The 16,747-nt window shown below is 40.9% G+C and overlaps 1 protein-coding gene across 3 annotated transcripts in view; it reads left to right on the top strand.

The window, feature by feature from the left end:
• Nucleotides 1–16,747, top strand: part of LOC144598557 (rho GTPase-activating protein 6-like) — a 235,387-nt gene that overhangs the window by 190,113 nt on the left and 28,527 nt on the right. For all 3 annotated transcript variants that reach the window (XM_078408734.1, XM_078408735.1, XM_078408736.1), the window contains 3 exons: nt 1,415–1,610; nt 8,743–8,798; nt 15,084–15,234. In XM_078408734.1, coding sequence (XP_078264860.1) covers nt 1,415–1,610; nt 8,743–8,798; nt 15,084–15,234 — 403 coding nt within the window. The remainder of the gene's footprint in view (nt 1–1,414; nt 1,611–8,742; nt 8,799–15,083; nt 15,235–16,747) is intronic.

The following is a 16,747-nucleotide window of genomic DNA, read 5'->3' as shown; positions in this document are numbered from 1 at the left end:
GAAAATAACTGCAGATGCTGGTACAAATCGATTTATTCACAAAATGCTGTAGTAACTCAGCAGGTCAGGCAGCATCTCGGGAGAGAAGGAATGGGTGACGTTTCGGGTCGAGACCCTTCTTCAGTTCAATGAGGTCCCCCCTCATTCAGTCTGAAGAAGGGTCTCGACCCGAAACGTCACCCATTCCTTCTCTCCCGAGATGCTGCCTGACCTGCTGAGTTACTCCAGCATTTTGTGAATAAACCACTCTTACTGATTGTTGGTCCAGATCACTTGTGCAATTGCAATGCAACCACATGCATTCAGTCACTGGAGTGAATTTGTGATAACACATTATGTTCTGGAAGTCTGATTTTCATTGTGCAATTTGTAGGCAAGACTTGATCCCATCATTCCTCGATGTACTGACGGGACTTGTTGATTAGAAGATCCTAAAGTCTCAGTAGCATTATAATAAAAACTAGTAAATGGAACACTCATGAATCAAGAAAGACCTGCATTCACCAATTGTTCCCTAGATAGGAGGCATCCATACCCTTGGCAATCTTTTTAAACCAATTCTCAACAATCCCCAGATCTACTTTAATGATAAAATGTATTGTTGGAAGTCATGTCATAAGGAATAGGAGTAGAATTAGGCCATTCGGCCCATCAAGTCTACTCTGCCATTCAATCATGGCTGATCTATCTCTCCCTCCTAATCCTATTCTCGCCTTCTCCCCATAACCTCTGACACCTGGGCTAATCAAGAATCTATCTATCTCTGCCTTAAAAATATCCACTGACTTGGCCTCCACAGCTTTCCGTGGCAAAGAATTCCACAGATTCCTAAAAGAACGTCCTTTAATTCTGAGGCTATGATCTCTAGTCCTAGACTCTACCACTAGTGGAAACATCCTCTCCACATCCACTCTATCCAAGCCTTTCACTATTCTGTATGTTCAATGAGGTCCCCCCTCATTCATCTAAACTCCAGCGAGTATAGGCCCTATGCCAACAAATACTCATCATAGGTTAGCCTACTAATTCCTGGGATCATTCTTGTAAACCTCTTCTGGATCCTCTCCAGAGCCAGCACATCCTTCCTCAGATATGGTGCCCATAATTGCTCATCATATTTCAAATGCAGCCTTACCAGTGCCTTATGGAGCCTCAACATTACATCCCTGATTTTGTATACAAGCCCTCTTGAAATAAATGGCATAATTGAGTTTGCTTTCTTTACTACCGATTAGCCTTGCAGATTAACTTTTTGGGAATCCTGCACCAGTACTCCCAAGTCCCTTTGCGTCTTTGATTTTTGGATTCTCACCCCATTTAGAAAATAGTCAGTGCAATAATTACCAGGATTTGCAATATTATTCCTACTAGATCACTTTCTGGCTTGTCATAACTTGTTCATGTTTCTCTGCAGGGTGGGATGTCTGTGGATTCCATCACCGACCTCGATGATGATCACTCTCGACTATTGGAGGCACTGCAACTTTCTCTCCCCACGGAAGTGCCAAACAAGAAAGAAAAACATAGAGACAAGAAACTAAGCCTAAATCCTATTTATCGCCAGATTCCTAGATTAGTGGACAGCTGCTGCCAACACCTAGAAAAGTATGGTAAATATTGCTCCAATTACTATTCCTAATGCTCTGGGCTATTACATGGAATGTTGAATCTGTAATAGTTTATGTAATTTGAGATAACCCAATTCTAGCTACATTTTATTTAGTAAATTTTGAGATTGGTTAATAATTAAACTGCACAGCAAAGGCTATTTTGGACTGCCACCATCAAAAATGCTAGGATATTGGAATAAATTGACAGGGGTTCAAATTTGTCCCATGGAAGTTTAGGATATAATCAAAGAAAATCAGAGTAATCAACATTTGGGTAAGGAAGATAATTTTCTGAGTGATTCCTTGAATGTTATATCAAGAATTATATTTCAAGGATGTTGCCAGGACATGAGGGCCTGAGCTATGGGGAGATGTTGGGCAGGTTAGGACTTTATTCCTTGGAGCCCAGGAGGATGAGGGGTGATCTTATGGAAGTATACAAAATCATGAGAGGACTTGATTGGGTAAATGCACAGTCTTTGCCCGAAGAGCCTGTATCTGTGCTGCATGATTCTCTGACTCCAAATATTGGTCTTGACCTAAAATTCGCCACAAACACCAGGTGGTAGATCTATTGAAAATTTCACGGCCAAGTGTTATTTTTGTAGCACGATGGAATCAACAGATCTGAATCAAATGAAGCTAAAGTTAAGATATCGATCAACCATTATCTCAATTGAATGGCAGAACAGACTCAATGGGTGAAAGGCCACAATTCCCAGTATGCAAGCGGAGTTGAGGAATTGTAAAGGTAAGAAGACACTAATGGGAGTTATCTACAGACCCCCAAACAGTAGCCTGGATATAGGGTGTAAGTTGCAGCAGGAGTTAAAATTGACAGGTAACCAAGGTAATGACACTGTGGTTTTGGGGGATTTCAATATCCAGGTAGACTGGGAAAATCAGGTTGGTTCTGGACCCCAAGAAAGGGAGTTTGTAGAGTGTCTCCGAGATGGATTCTTAGAGCAGCTTGTACGAGAGACTACCAGAGAGAAGGCAAATCTGGATTTAGTGTTGTCCAATGAACCAGATTTTATAAGGGAACTCAAGGTAAAGGAACCACTTGGAGGTAGTGACCATAATATGATTAGTTTTAATCTGCAATTTGAGTGGGAGAAGATTAAACCAGGAATGGCAGTTGAACAAAGGGGACCATGAAGGCATGAGAGAGGAGCTGGCCAAGGTCAACTGGAAAAGGATCCTAGCAGGAATGATGATGGAACAGCAATGGCAGGAATTTCTGGGCATAATCTAGAAGATGCAGGATCATTTCATTCCAATGAGGAAGAAAGATTTTAAGGGGAGTAAGAAGCAATCGTGGCTGTCAAGGGAAGTTAGAGATGGAATAAAACTAAAAAAGATGTATCAGATAGCAAAGAGTAGCGGGAAACCAGAGGATTGGGATACTTTCAAAGGACAACAGAAGGTAGCGAAAAGGGCAATATGGGCTGAAAAGATGAGGTACGAAGCAAAGCTGACCAAGAATATAAAGAAGGACAGTAAAAGCTTCTTTAGGTATGTTAAGAGAAAAAGATTAGTAAAGACAAATGTGGGTCCCTTGAAAGCAGAAACGGGTGAAATTATTATGGGTAACAAGGAAATGGCGGAAGAGTTGAACAGGTACTTCGGATCTGTCTTCACTAAGGAAGACACAATCTCCCAGATGTTCTAGAGGACAGAGGATCTAGGGAGTTGGAGGAACTGAAAGAAATTGCATTAGGCGAGAAATAGTATTGGGTAGACTGATGGGACTGAAGGCTGATAAATCCCCAGAACCAGATGGTCTGCATCCCAGGGTACTCAATGAGGTGGCTCTAGAAATCATGGACGCATTGGTGATCATCTTCCTATGTTCAATAGATTCAGGATTAGTTCCTGTGGATTGAGGGTAGCTAATGTTATCCCACTTTTCAAGAAAGGAGCAAGAAAAAAAACGGGGAATTATAGACCAGTTAGCCTGACATTGGTGGTGGGGAAGATGCTGGAGTCAATTATTAAAGAGGTAATAACGGCGCATTTGGATAGTAGTAAAAGGATCGGTCCAAGTCAGCTTTGATTTATGAAGGGAAAATCCTGCTTGACTCATCTTCTGGAATTTTTTGAGGATGTGACAAGTAAAATGGATGAAGGAGAGTCAGTGGATGTAGTGAATCTCGACTTTCAGAAAGTGCCACACGGGAGGTAGGTGAGCAAATTTAGAGCACATGGTATTGGGGTTAGGGTATTGACATGGATAGAAAATTGATTGGCAGACAGGAAGTAAAAAGTAGGAATAAACACATCCTTTTCAGAATGGCAGGCAGTGGTGAGTGGAGTGCCGCAAGGCTTGGTGCTGGGGCCGCAACTATTTACAATATATATTAATGATTTGGATGATGGGATTAGAAGTGACACTAACAAGTTTGCAGATAACACAATGCTGGATGGCACTGTGAACTGCGAAGAGGATGTTAGGAGGTTGCAGGGTGACTTGGACAGGTTGAGTGAGTGGGCAGATGCATGGCAGATACAGTATAATGTAGATACATGTGAGTTTATCCACTTTGGCAGCAAAAACAAGGAGACAGATTATTATCTCAATGGTGTCAGGTTAGGTAAAGGGGAAGTGCAACGAGACCTTAGTGTCCTTGTACACCAGTCACTGAAAGTAAGCGTGCAGGTACAGCAGGCAGTGAAGAAAGCTAATAGCATGTTGGCCTTCATAATGAGAGGATTTGAGTATAGGAACAAAGAGGTCCTTCTGCAGTTGTATAGGGCCCCGGTGAGACCACATCTGGAGTATTGTGTGCAGTTTTGGTCTCCTAATTTGAGGAAGGACGTCCTTGCTATTGAGGCAGTGCAGCGTAGTTTCGCGAGGTTAATCCTTGGGATGGAGGGGCTGTCATATGAGGAAAGATTGGAAAGACTGGGCTTGTATTCACTGGAGTTTAGAAGGATGAGAGGGGATCTTACACAGACGTATAAAATTATAAAAGAACTGGATTCGCTAGATGCAGGAAAATTTTTCCCAATGTTGGGGGAGTCCAGAACCAGGGGCCACAGTCTAAGAATAAAGGGGAGGCCATTTCATAAACTGAGGTGAGAAGAAACTTTTACTCCCAGAAAGTTGTGAATTTGTGGAATTCTCTGCCACGGAAGGCAGTGGAGGCCAATTCACTAGATGAATTTAAAAGAGAGTTAAATAGAGCTCTAGGGGCTAGTGGAATCAAAGGATATGGGGAGAAGGCAGGCACAGGTTACTGATTGTGGATGATCAGCCATGATCACAATGAATGGCAGTGCTGGTTCGAAGGGCCAAATGGCCTCCTCCTGCACCTATTTTCCATGTTTCTATGAAAGAGGCAAGTCTGTGAAGACTTCAAAAGCACCTTAACCTACCTGGCAAATAAATTATCTTGTACAGCCCATGTCCTGAAGTTCCCACTGTCCTATATTCCTATGTTCAGTCAATTCAGTTCACTGCACAGCACATTTAGAAGTGACAGACTACTGAAACAGGCAAAGGCTTCGGGCTCCGATTGAATTCTGTAGTTTTCTATCTAGAGATAACTAATTAACCTTCCCAAAACATTGATGACAACGTGTATCTGTCTAACAATGTGAAAAATGTAAATTCCGATCCACAAAACACAGGATTTAGCTGATTTGCCTGGTAGCCATTTACAATCATCGGTGGAAAGAATCATTAACAGTCTGCCTTACTAATGCCTGCCCTTCCCCCAGGAATCTGCTCAGGTTTTACCGCAATTCCTCTACAGACCTGAGCATTAAAACGGATATAAAAGCTGACTGCCAAAATGATAGTAGTTGGCACTAGCACCAGTGAACTATTGAACCAATTTAGGGAGAAGGGCTGGAACAAAAGTGAGGCTCCTCCATCTTCTTCTGAGTTCAGCAGCTGTGACAGGGTTTGCACCCCATTACTTCCTGTAAGGCAAAAACCAAGTAGTTGCTCAAGTGACAGCAATGCATCACTCCCAGACAAGCTCAAAACTCTCTATGTTCACTTTGAAAGGAAGAAAATCGATGTACTTTCCCAGGATTCCAAAGCCTCTGGTGACACTGTAATCCCAGTTGCCGATGCCAGAAGATCCTTCACAAGGGTGAGCACTTAGAAAGTGTCTGGCCCCGATGGTTTACCTGCTATGTTCCTAAAACCTTCGTGGACCAAATGGCTGGAGGATTTTGCAGACATCTCAAATCTCTCGTGACTAAGGTCCGAGACCCCATCTGCTGTGAAAGAATATTCGTAATCCATAATCATTAAAGAAGAGCAATGTGACATGCCTTAATGATCACCAACTGGTGGCACTAATGCTTGTTGTGATGAACTGCTTGGAGAGATTGGTATTCATGGATATGAATTCCTGCCTTAGTCAGAAACTGGAGTCACTGCAACTCACCTACCATCATAACAGATCAACGGAAATACATTCTCGCTGGCTCTCCGTTCTGCACCGGACCACCTGGACAATAACACATATTGTTTATCAACTTATGCCCAGTGTTCAGCACTGTCATTCCCTTTGAACATATCATCAGACTTGGATTTGGGTCTTTGCTCATCCCTGTACAATTGGATACTTGTCTTCCTCGTCGGCAGACCCCAATCTGTATGAATAGGCAACATTATTTCTTCCTTGATGACCATCAATGCAGGAGCACCTCAAGGCTGTGTGCTCAGTCCCTTGCTCTACTCTGACTATATCCATGACTGTAACCGTACACCGCTCCAGCACCATCTATAAATTTGCTGACTATACCACCATTGTTGGACAAATAATGGGTAACAATGAGTAGGAGTACAAGGGACAATTGATAATCTGATTGAATGATGCCAAATGATTGAATGATCTTAGCAAGATCAAGGAGCTGATTGTTGACTTCAAGAAGGGAAAGCCGAGGATTCACAAACCTGTCTTCATCGACGGGTTGATAGTGGGAAGAGTCAACAGTTACAAGTTTCTGAATGTGCAAAATTCTAAAGATTTGCTCTGGGCCTAGCACATTGATGCAATCATAAAGAAAGCTCATTCATGACTCTACTTCCTCAGCAGAGTGACCACCCTCATTGTCAAGTCAAGTCAAGTCAAATTTATTTGGCACATACACATACACGATGTGCAGTGAAATGAAAGTGGCAATGCCTGCGGGTTGTGCACAAAAGGAATTACAGTTACAGCATATAAATAAAGTTAATAAGTTACTATTAGTGTCGACAAAAATTTAGTCTCTGGGGTTATAAAAGTTGACAGTCCTGATGGCCTGTGGGAAGAAGCTCCGTCTCATCCTCTCCGTTTTAGAGTGCTCTCATCCCTCTACTATTGGGAAGAAGGTACAGGAGGAACCTGCGAACTGTGACCACCAGGTTCAAGAACAGCTTCTTCCCAGCAACCATTACTCTCTTGAACACTGCACAACACTAACTACAACCCTACCTCAGCAACAACTATGTACAATGGACTTTGTTTTGGTTGTACTACATACTTCGGTTTTTGCGCTATTATGGTCTAATTACCTAATATTACTGGTTACTAATTTATTGTAATACTGATTATTTTATCTTTATTTGTGTATTATTGCATTAATAGGCCTGTAGATCTGTAGCAAGTCAGAATTTCATTGTTCCGTTTTCAGTACATATGACAAATACCCTTGAGCCTTGACTTAGTCTGCATTAATTCAGTTCACCACCATGGGTGTTGTTAAGAGAACTAACAGCACAGCCATTATCTTCAACTGTTTAACTTCTTTCTACAGTAAAGAGCTGAGATATTTGCAGCCCAGTTTGATTCTTGGGCTGGCGAATTCCTGGAAACAAATGTTGTCATTTTAGTGCCAAGTATGTTTATCAGCAAAGGAAAGACCAATCATCGTCTTCTGACATTCCACAATGCTACTATTGTAGTGGCTCGGGCCATCGATAACTCAGTGGTGGTGGTCATGTGACTGTTCATAGAACTTAGGCTGATATTACAGAATGTTCGGACTACAAGAATAGATTCATGTTAAATACTCTATTTTTCATATACTGCGCTAAATCTTCCCAGGATCTGTTTATAAGCCTTGAACCAGAAATGTGATTGAATTGATTTAATTTATTTGCCTTCACTTTCAGGTTATTTTTCTGAACCTTGAAATTGCCTACAGAATATTATCATGGGAGCACTTCACCTCAGGAACAGCAACAGTTGTAAAAATAAGTCCATCGTTACCTTTTTCAAGCAACTATGAATTGGCATTAAATCAAATTGCCTGCATTTTCAACATCCTAAAAACAAATTATGTTGGAATGATAACAATGGTTTGAATTGTTTAAAACTAAAACCATACCACTCACTAATGTCTAAACATATTTGATTTATTGAAATGTTTCCTAATCAATTACCAGTCTGATAAATGGAGCATCAATGTTTAGTCAATTGATTAACGTGTTAAAAATGTTATCATGCTGCAAAACAGTCAGCACTGCTGACCTAAGGTGCTGACTAGGTCACATGTTCTTCAAGTGACCTAGTTTCTGCCAGATGCCCTGGTTCCTATGGTTCAAAGATTTTGTTTAGTTTGGTTTTAGAGATACCGTGCGGAAACAGGACCTTCGGCCCATGGGGTCTATGCCAACCAGCGATCCCTGTACCCTAGCACTATTCTACACACTCAAGCCAATTACATTTTTTTATCAAAGCCAATTAACCTAAAACCTGTATGTCTTTGGAATGTGGGAGGAAACCGGAGCTTCTGGAGAAAACCGGAGCTTCTGGAGAAAACCCACGCACTCACAGGGAGAACGTACAAACTCTGTGCAGACAGCACCCGTAGTCAGGATCAAACCCAGGTCTCTGGCTCTGCAAGGCAGCAACTCTACCACTGCACCACCGTGCTGCACCATGATTTGTTGGTAGATTACATGCCTACAGTAAGCTGCCAATCCATGTAAGGAAGTAGCCAAAGGGAAGTTGGTGGCATGGGAAAATATGTTGCCAAGGGCTACAATGGGACAGCAGAGAGGAACGAGACTGATGGGATTGCTCTGTTGATGGCCGGGATGGCCTCAACAGGATGAATGGACTCCTTTACAAAACAGAAGTGTGTAACCATGATATACACTAATTATTTCTTAATATTGTTGCAGGTCTACAAACAGTAGGAATATTCAGAGTTGGTAGCTCAAAGAAAAGAGTAAGACAGGTAAGACACAACTATTTGCCTTTGCAGGTCATTAAAAAACATTCCATAATTAAATCAAGATTTTTTTTTACTTTCCTTGTGCATGATCCACTGCCAGTAGAATCAAAAAGGTTATAACTGAAACATGGTATTATATTGTGCAGTTTATTTCACTGCTTTGTGATTAAAGAGGGATTTTTTTACGAGTGAAACACGATAAAGAGCTTTGTTGGATTAATTGGATTGGCACCTCCTGGCCAAGTTGTACTTGCACGTCTATTGTGATTCCCTTGTTAGACATGTGTCTCTTTCAGTGTTGGAGCCGCAGCGGGAGATTTCAAAAGGTTGGATTGGTTCAGTGAATCTATTTCAGTGTCCGAGCAACAGGAGGAGATTTCAAAAGGCAACTGTTGGATTGATTGAATGATCATAATGAGCCAATTGAGTAGTCAATCAAAAGAAGACAAGGTGTAGCGGAGTGGCCATGTTAGGAATGTACTGTGTGGAGGATAAGTGTTGCGTGGAGGGTAAGTATGAGGCTTTGGTCCAAGGAGCTTCTACAAGGAGGCTGACCAAAGGCTGAGCAGAGGTGGACGGTAGATAAAGGTACAGTCTGCTGTTTCTTGTGTGTGGTTGTCATGGTTTTTTTTCCTCTTGGTTTTGGTTCAGTAGTGCTAGGGTCCAGGATGTCTACATATGGTTTCATGACATTCTTAAGGGGGAAGGTAAGCAGCCAGAAGCCATGCATATTGGTACAAATTATATAGGTGGGAGAAGGGATAAGATCCTGCAATATGAATGCTGGGAGTTAAGCAAAATGTTAAAAAGCAGGACCTACATGTAGTGACCTCCAGATTACTCCTGGAAACATGTGCTAGTGAGTGTAGGAACAGGAAGATAGGATAGATGAATGCATGGCTGAGGAGTTGGTGCAGGGGGTAAGAATTTAGATTAGTTTTCAGCCTGTGCTTAGTGGTGCGCCTCGGGGGCAGTGCTGGGCCCATTGTTGCTTATGGTTTGTATCAACAATTTGGATGAGAATGTAGAGTGTGTGATTAGTAAGTTTGCAGATAACACTAAAATGAGTGGTATTCTAGAAAGCAAACATGGTTATCAAAAATTACAGCAAGATCTTGATCAGTTGGGCGAGTGGGCTGAGGAATAGATAATGGAGTTAAATGCAGATATGTGCGAGGTGTGCATTTTGGGCAGGAAATCCAGATCTTCACAATAAATGGCAGTGCCCTGGGACTAGAGAGATCTAGCTGTGAAGGTACGTAGTTCTGTTCATTGCCCCCTGACAGAACAAAGACACCTCTCTCAACTTTTACCTCACCAGCTTCTGCATCCAACTCATCACACCGACATTTCCTTCACCTCCAATGTGATCCCATCACTAGCCACATATTCCCATCTTCACCCCTTTCCGTCTTCTGCATAGACCGCACACTCTGCTACTCCTTAGTTCACTCACCCACCTCCTCCCCAGCTACTTTCCCCTGCAACCATAGGAGATATAACACCTGCCCGTATACCTCCTCCCTCGCCTCGAACCTAGGACCCCAGCAGGTGAGATAGATGTTTGTGTGCAAAGTATGGAGGAGAGAAGGAACTGCCCAAGATCGAAAGCATACCACCTCATCTGTGATACAATTATTTCATTTAAGAAACATTCATACAGGCACATGAATAGGCAAAGCATAACAGAATATAGACTTAAGATGGGCAAATGGGATTAGTGCAGATGGACAAAAAGATTGGGATATATGTGGTGGGCTGAAAGGCCCATTTCAGTGCTGTACACCTCTGATTAACTATCGTTGTGATAACTTCAATTTATTGTTAGCTATAACCACACAGATCTCTTGTATCAAAGCTCATGATTTTCATGCTGTTTTTGTAGTAATCCTTTTTTGGACATTTGAAACCTTTGAATTTCTCTGCATTGAATTTCATCTGACAATTCCCTGCTCAACTACCTAGTCTATTCATATCACCCTATTGTTTATCCTGTTCAACATTGGAATTTATCACTCTCATTACTTTTGCATAATTAGAAAGTTTGGATATGATGATTTTGATTCACAAGTTCATACCCTTTCAGCAAGTATTAAACTGTCAGTCCTTCAGGTTATTTCCCAAGCTAGTGATAATCATTGCAAAGATCTCTCTAAACTCCTGTTGGATACCTTTTGAAATTTTATTTCCATCCATATGCCTCATATTCCTTAATAATGGTTTCCATAACTCACCGGGTCACTTTTATTACCTTTTTTTAAAACATGACGACCATTTACCATTCTCCAGACCTCAAGGACTTCTCTGGTATTTGGTGATTTCTGGAAGATTAGTGGTAAAGTCCCTGCAATTATCTCTCCTATTTCCTCAGTAATCTTCAAATAGCTCTAACTTTAATATACCTTAAATGTGTTTTGCTTATTAAAAGCCAAATAGTTAACAAAGTGAATAGGTTTACAATTCACTCTCATGTTTCCTTTCCAGATGAAATGCATCAGATGTCTGCCTAGGGAAAGAGTGAAGCAAAACAAAAGCCTCTTTCGCACATTTTTCAGTCCAAATTGCATCCATTGTCATGTGTCAGCCAATCCCAGCTTCCATGCATGCCATATTTCTCTTTTCCTCAGGTATGGTAATAATAAAACTCAAATATTTTATTATTACCATTGACTTCTCATGCCAAATTCGATCAAAACCTTTTCTTCACTATTTTAGTTTGTATTTAGCATGCTTTATGGTATTGAGTATGTTAATTTTGCCATTTTATTCTTTAAGCTGCTCATACGTCAACAAGGCTTTAGATTCCAGTGGTTTGGTTGTTAATGTATTGGTCTATTGAATGCTATCCATTACATTGCTGCATTGGACTTATTCTCTGAAAGAATTCAGTGATTTGTCCACTCTTTCAGCCTTATCCAAACTTTACAGTCCCATTATGAAAAGAGGGATAACTTTGTTTCTCTTAATATTTAGATATGTTGTTTGGTTTTCATAACTTCCCTAGTTCTTGTAATGTGAATTGATGCAAGATGTAATGATTTAGGGATACAATTTATTGATTATAGAAAATGATGTTTATGATGTAGGTTTTTAGAGGGAATTTTACAGTTTTGTCAGTGTTCTATCCACATCCCTCGACTGATTTCAGTTTCTTTTGTATCTAAAAGCTGCTGTATGCAATTATGTCTATTCTTAAAATAATGCTTAAAAGGACTGCAGTATGTTTCTCCTTTTTATTATCCTGTAATATTCTACCAACATTTGGTATTCCTCCATCTGCACTTGATTCCAGCTAGAGAATGTTCCTCGTTGAGTAGAATGCGTTAGTTGAATGTTTCCTGAAGAGGCAAGTTAGCAGCTTCTATTTATGTTTGTTGAGATGAGACAGCTTGCAGTGGCAAGCAATTATTCTGATTTTAAAGTCCAAAAATCAATCACTCTCAGCCTTGATTGGACATCGATGGTCTTCTGCAGCACTGGATTCCACACATTCAAAAGATTAGGGAATGATAGTTGAGGTGTTTACAGATTGGGAATTGGTAGTTCAGAGGTTACTAGGGAAATGTGGCTCAGAGGGGAGAATTAGCCACTGGAGTGGAGTTGGGAGCTTGTGATTGTGTAATCAGGATGGAAGGATGATAGAAGGAGAAATGGTCTTGGGTGGACATTGGATTCAATGTTTACTGTAGAACTGTTGCAGCAGCATGACATTGTTTATTATATACATCAAGAAAATTGTGCCATGTTGTCCTAGTTGCACCAGGGTTGACTTTCAACAGTCTTCTGGGGACAAATCAGTCCAATTTACCCCACAATGCTCACTTAGTGTGCATCTAATGTGGAAGCAAGTAATAACGTCTAACGCACAAGTGGAATTCACACCAGTTAGTGCCCAGTCGAATTTCTAGAGTTCTGCAAAATTACTTGGAAATGTTCGTTATTGCATTTCACTATGCAATAATGTCAGGAAGTGACACACATACACTGCCTCATTCACTGCTTATAATGCAAAACTGCATATTTTTTTAATGCCTTAATATTTAAAGCAAAATGTTTGAATTTACAGTGCCCTCCATAATGTTTGAGACAAAGACCCATCATTTATTTATTTGCTTCTGTACTCCACAATTTGAGATTTGTAATAGATAAAATCACATGTGGTTAAAGTGCACATTGTCAGATTTTAATAAAGGCCATTTTTATACATTTTGGTTTCACCATATAGAAATTACAGCAGTGTTTGTACATGGTCCCCCCCCCCCCCGCCCCCCCCCCCCCCATTTCAGGGCACCATAATGTTTGGGACACAGCAATGTCATGTAAATGAAAGTAGTCATGTTTAGTCTTTTGTTGCATATCCTTTGCTTGCAATGACTGCTTGAAGTCTGCAATTCATGGACATCACCAGTTGCTGGGTGTCTTCTCTGGCGATGCAATGCCAGGCCTATATTGCAGCCATCTTTAGCTTATGCTTGTTTTGGGAGCTAGTCCCCTTCAGTTTTCTCTTCAGCATTTAAAAGGCATGCTCAATTGGGTTCAGATCGAGTGATTGACTTGGCCACTCAAGAATTGACCAAGAATTAACTTTGAAAAACTCCTTTGTTCCTTTAGCAGTATGTTTGCGATCGTTTTCTTGCTGTAGAATGAACCGCCGCCCATTGAGTTTTGAGGCATTTGTTTGAACTTGAGCAGATAGGATGTGTCTATACACTTCAGAATTCATTATGCTACCACCATCAGCAGTTGTATCATCAATGAAGATAAGTGAGTCAGTACCTTCTGCAGCCATACATGCCCAGGCCATAGCACCCCCACCACCGTGTTTCACAGATGAGGTCGTATGCTTTGGATCTTGGGCAGTTCCTTCTCTCCTCCATACTTTCTCTTGCCATCACTCTGATATAAGTGAATCTTTGTCTCATCTGTCCACAAGACCTTTTTCCAGAACTGTGATTGCTCTTTTAAGTACTTCTTGGCAAACTGTAACCTGGCCATCCTATGTTTGCGTGTATTTCTGTTCATGAAGTCTTCTGCGGACAGTGGTCATTGACAAATCCACACCTGACTCCTGAAGAGTGTTTCTGATCTGTCAGACAGGTGTTTGGGGATTTTTCTTTATTATTAAGAGAATTCTTCTGTCATTAACTGTGGAGGTCTTCCTTGGCCTGCCAGTCCCTTTGCGATTAGTAAGCTCACCAGTGCTCTCTTTCTTCTTAATGATGTCCCAAACAGTTGATTTTGGTAAGCCTAAGGTTTGGCTGATGTTTCTAACAGTTTTATTCTTGTTTCTCAGTCTCATAATAACTTCTTTGACTTTCATTGGCACAACTTTGGTCCTCATGTTGAGAAACACCAATAAAAATTTCCAACGGTGATGGAAAGACTGGAGGAAAGACTAGGTGCTGAGAGCTCTCTTATACCTGCATCAAGAAGGCAATTAAACACACCTGAGCAAATACTAATGCCTGTGAAGCCATGTGCCCCAATCATTATGGTGCCCTGAAATGGGAGGACTATGTATAAACACAGCTGTAATTTCAACGTGGTGAAACCAAAATATATAAATATGGCCTTTAATAAAATCTGACAATGTGCACTTTCATCACATGTGATTTTTTCTATTACAAATCTCAAATTGTGGAGTACAGAGGCAAATAAATAAATTTATTATTTATAAATAATAAATTATTTTTGTCCTAAACATTATGGAGGGGCCTGTATTTGTTGAATATAGTAACCGAGCTCCCACAGATTCACTATCATCTGGATGAAGATATTTCTTATCTGAGTTCTGAATGGCTGATCCTTTATTTCGAGTCTATACCATGTTTCTGGACACCCAAGCCGAAGGAAACATTATTCCCATATTTACTGTCAAATTCTGGCAAAAATGCCATGTGTTTCAATGATATCAACACATTCTTCTAAAATCTCTCATACTCTTATGGCCCTTCACTACTTAATCTATTGCTTTGAAACAACCCCGCCATCCTGTCTATCATTCTGGTCGACCTTTACTGTACAGAAATAAGCAGCGAAGGGAGACCAGATGTATACACAATATTCCATGTAATTGGAGCAAGATCCATCCACACATTTCTACTCATCCTCTCATGACTCTCACAGCTTGTACTTCGACAGTGTTTTTGGAAGGCCATCGTGCAAGGTCTTCTGCAGCTTATTGGAGCCTATCTAAACTTGCTATAAATCTCCCTATTTATTTGTAAATTCTAATTCAGATGTTACACTTCACTAAATATACCGTGGTTCTCTTTCTTTATCTTGCAGCTACGAGAAGAGTTTGATCGAGGTGCCGATGTTGTTCTTGACGAGGAGCACAGTGTTCATGATGTTGGGGCCTTGCTGAAAGAGTTTTTGAGGGATATACCAGACCCCTTACTTACCAGAGAACTCTACACAGCATTTATCAGTACACTTTGTAAGAAGATACTCTGTTCTTTATTAGTCTTAACCCATTCTGCTAAATATATCTAGTAATGAAATTGATATTTAACTTCATCCTGTCTGGTACAAAATGATATTGCTGTTGCTGTCATATCACCATATCAGCAGTTTACATGTCTCCTCAAGACTGTCATGGACTTCCACTTCAACTCTGTTTCCTGGCCAAACAACTTATTCTGCACTTGCCTGTGCCTAAAAAACAATAGGTCTCAGTCTTGAATATGTAAGAAAATAACTGCAGATGCTGGTACAAATCGAAGGTATTTATTTCACAAAATGCTGGAGTAACTCAGCAGGTCAGGCAGCATCTCAGGAGAGAAGGAATGGGTGATGTTTCGGGTCGAGACCCTTCTTCAGACTGAATATAATCAATTACTGAGCATTCATGGCTAGCCAGAGTAGGAGATTCCAAAGACCTACAATACTTTGAGTAATTATTCACAAAATGATGGAGTAACTCAGCAGGTCAGGCAGCATCTCAGGAGAGAAGGAATGGGTGACGTTTCGGGTCGAGACCCTTCTTCAGACTGATGAAGGGTCGAGACCCGAAACGTCACCCATTCCTTCTCTCCTGAGATGCTGCTTGACCTGCTGAGTTACTCCAGCATTTTGTGAATAAATACCTTCGATTTGTACCAGTATCTGCAGTTATTTTCTTACACTTCTTATACTTTGAGTAAAGTAATTTCTCCCGTCCCAGTCCTAAATGGTTGCTTCCACTCCTGAGATTATGACCTTCGATTCAAAGACAATGAACTAATGTTGAATGCAGCAGGGAAGCTGTCTCTGATCATCAACTGTGTTGAATCTTCAACGACTTGTGTGTGGCAGGAAGATCATCTCATTCTTTTAAATGAGCCATATTCTGATATGATATTGACATGGTTCATGTTTTCTTTAAGCAGTGGTTTTAAGTACACTGTGTGGGACTATTCTCCTTGGATATCCCTCTGCTTGAGACAGGCTAGACGTCCAGTCAGCAGAGGAGAGAGGGGGAGAGACAGAGGAAGTTTGTTTTGGTACATACTCGGCTAGTAGACACAGTGGGATTAGGATCATTGATTTTGGATGTACTGATCCTGAACAACAGGAGTCTTTTGTGGAGTTTGGAAGCAGGGCCAATTACTCCAATGCCTCATGATTGTGAGCACTGGTACAACCTCATTGACCTGAATCATATCTGCTGCTTCCATTGATAACTCACCTCCTGGATTCAGGTTGGTTGCCTTGCTGAGGTTGTATTCGGCCTTGGTAGGCTGATAGTCTGCCTGTTACATTTTTCAGTGCTGTGTATGTTTTCCAGGTGGGAAAATAGAAAATCAGCTTCCATATCTTGTCCTTTCTTTCCTGCTCCACCTACCCTTCAGTCTTTTGCCTGATGAGATTTGTTTTAATTTACATCTGTTTTGGGAACACCCAGTCTTTCTATAGTTTTATACAGTTCCTAATTTCTTCAGAGCGACATGGTGATGAAGAGAAAAAAGACA

This window comes from Rhinoraja longicauda, chromosome 12, assembly GCF_053455715.1.
Source record: "Rhinoraja longicauda isolate Sanriku21f chromosome 12, sRhiLon1.1, whole genome shotgun sequence".
NCBI lineage: Eukaryota > Metazoa > Chordata > Chondrichthyes > Rajiformes > Arhynchobatidae > Rhinoraja > Rhinoraja longicauda.
The sequence above is the reverse complement of the archived record's forward strand: the minus strand, read 5'-3'. Positions and strand labels throughout refer to the sequence as shown.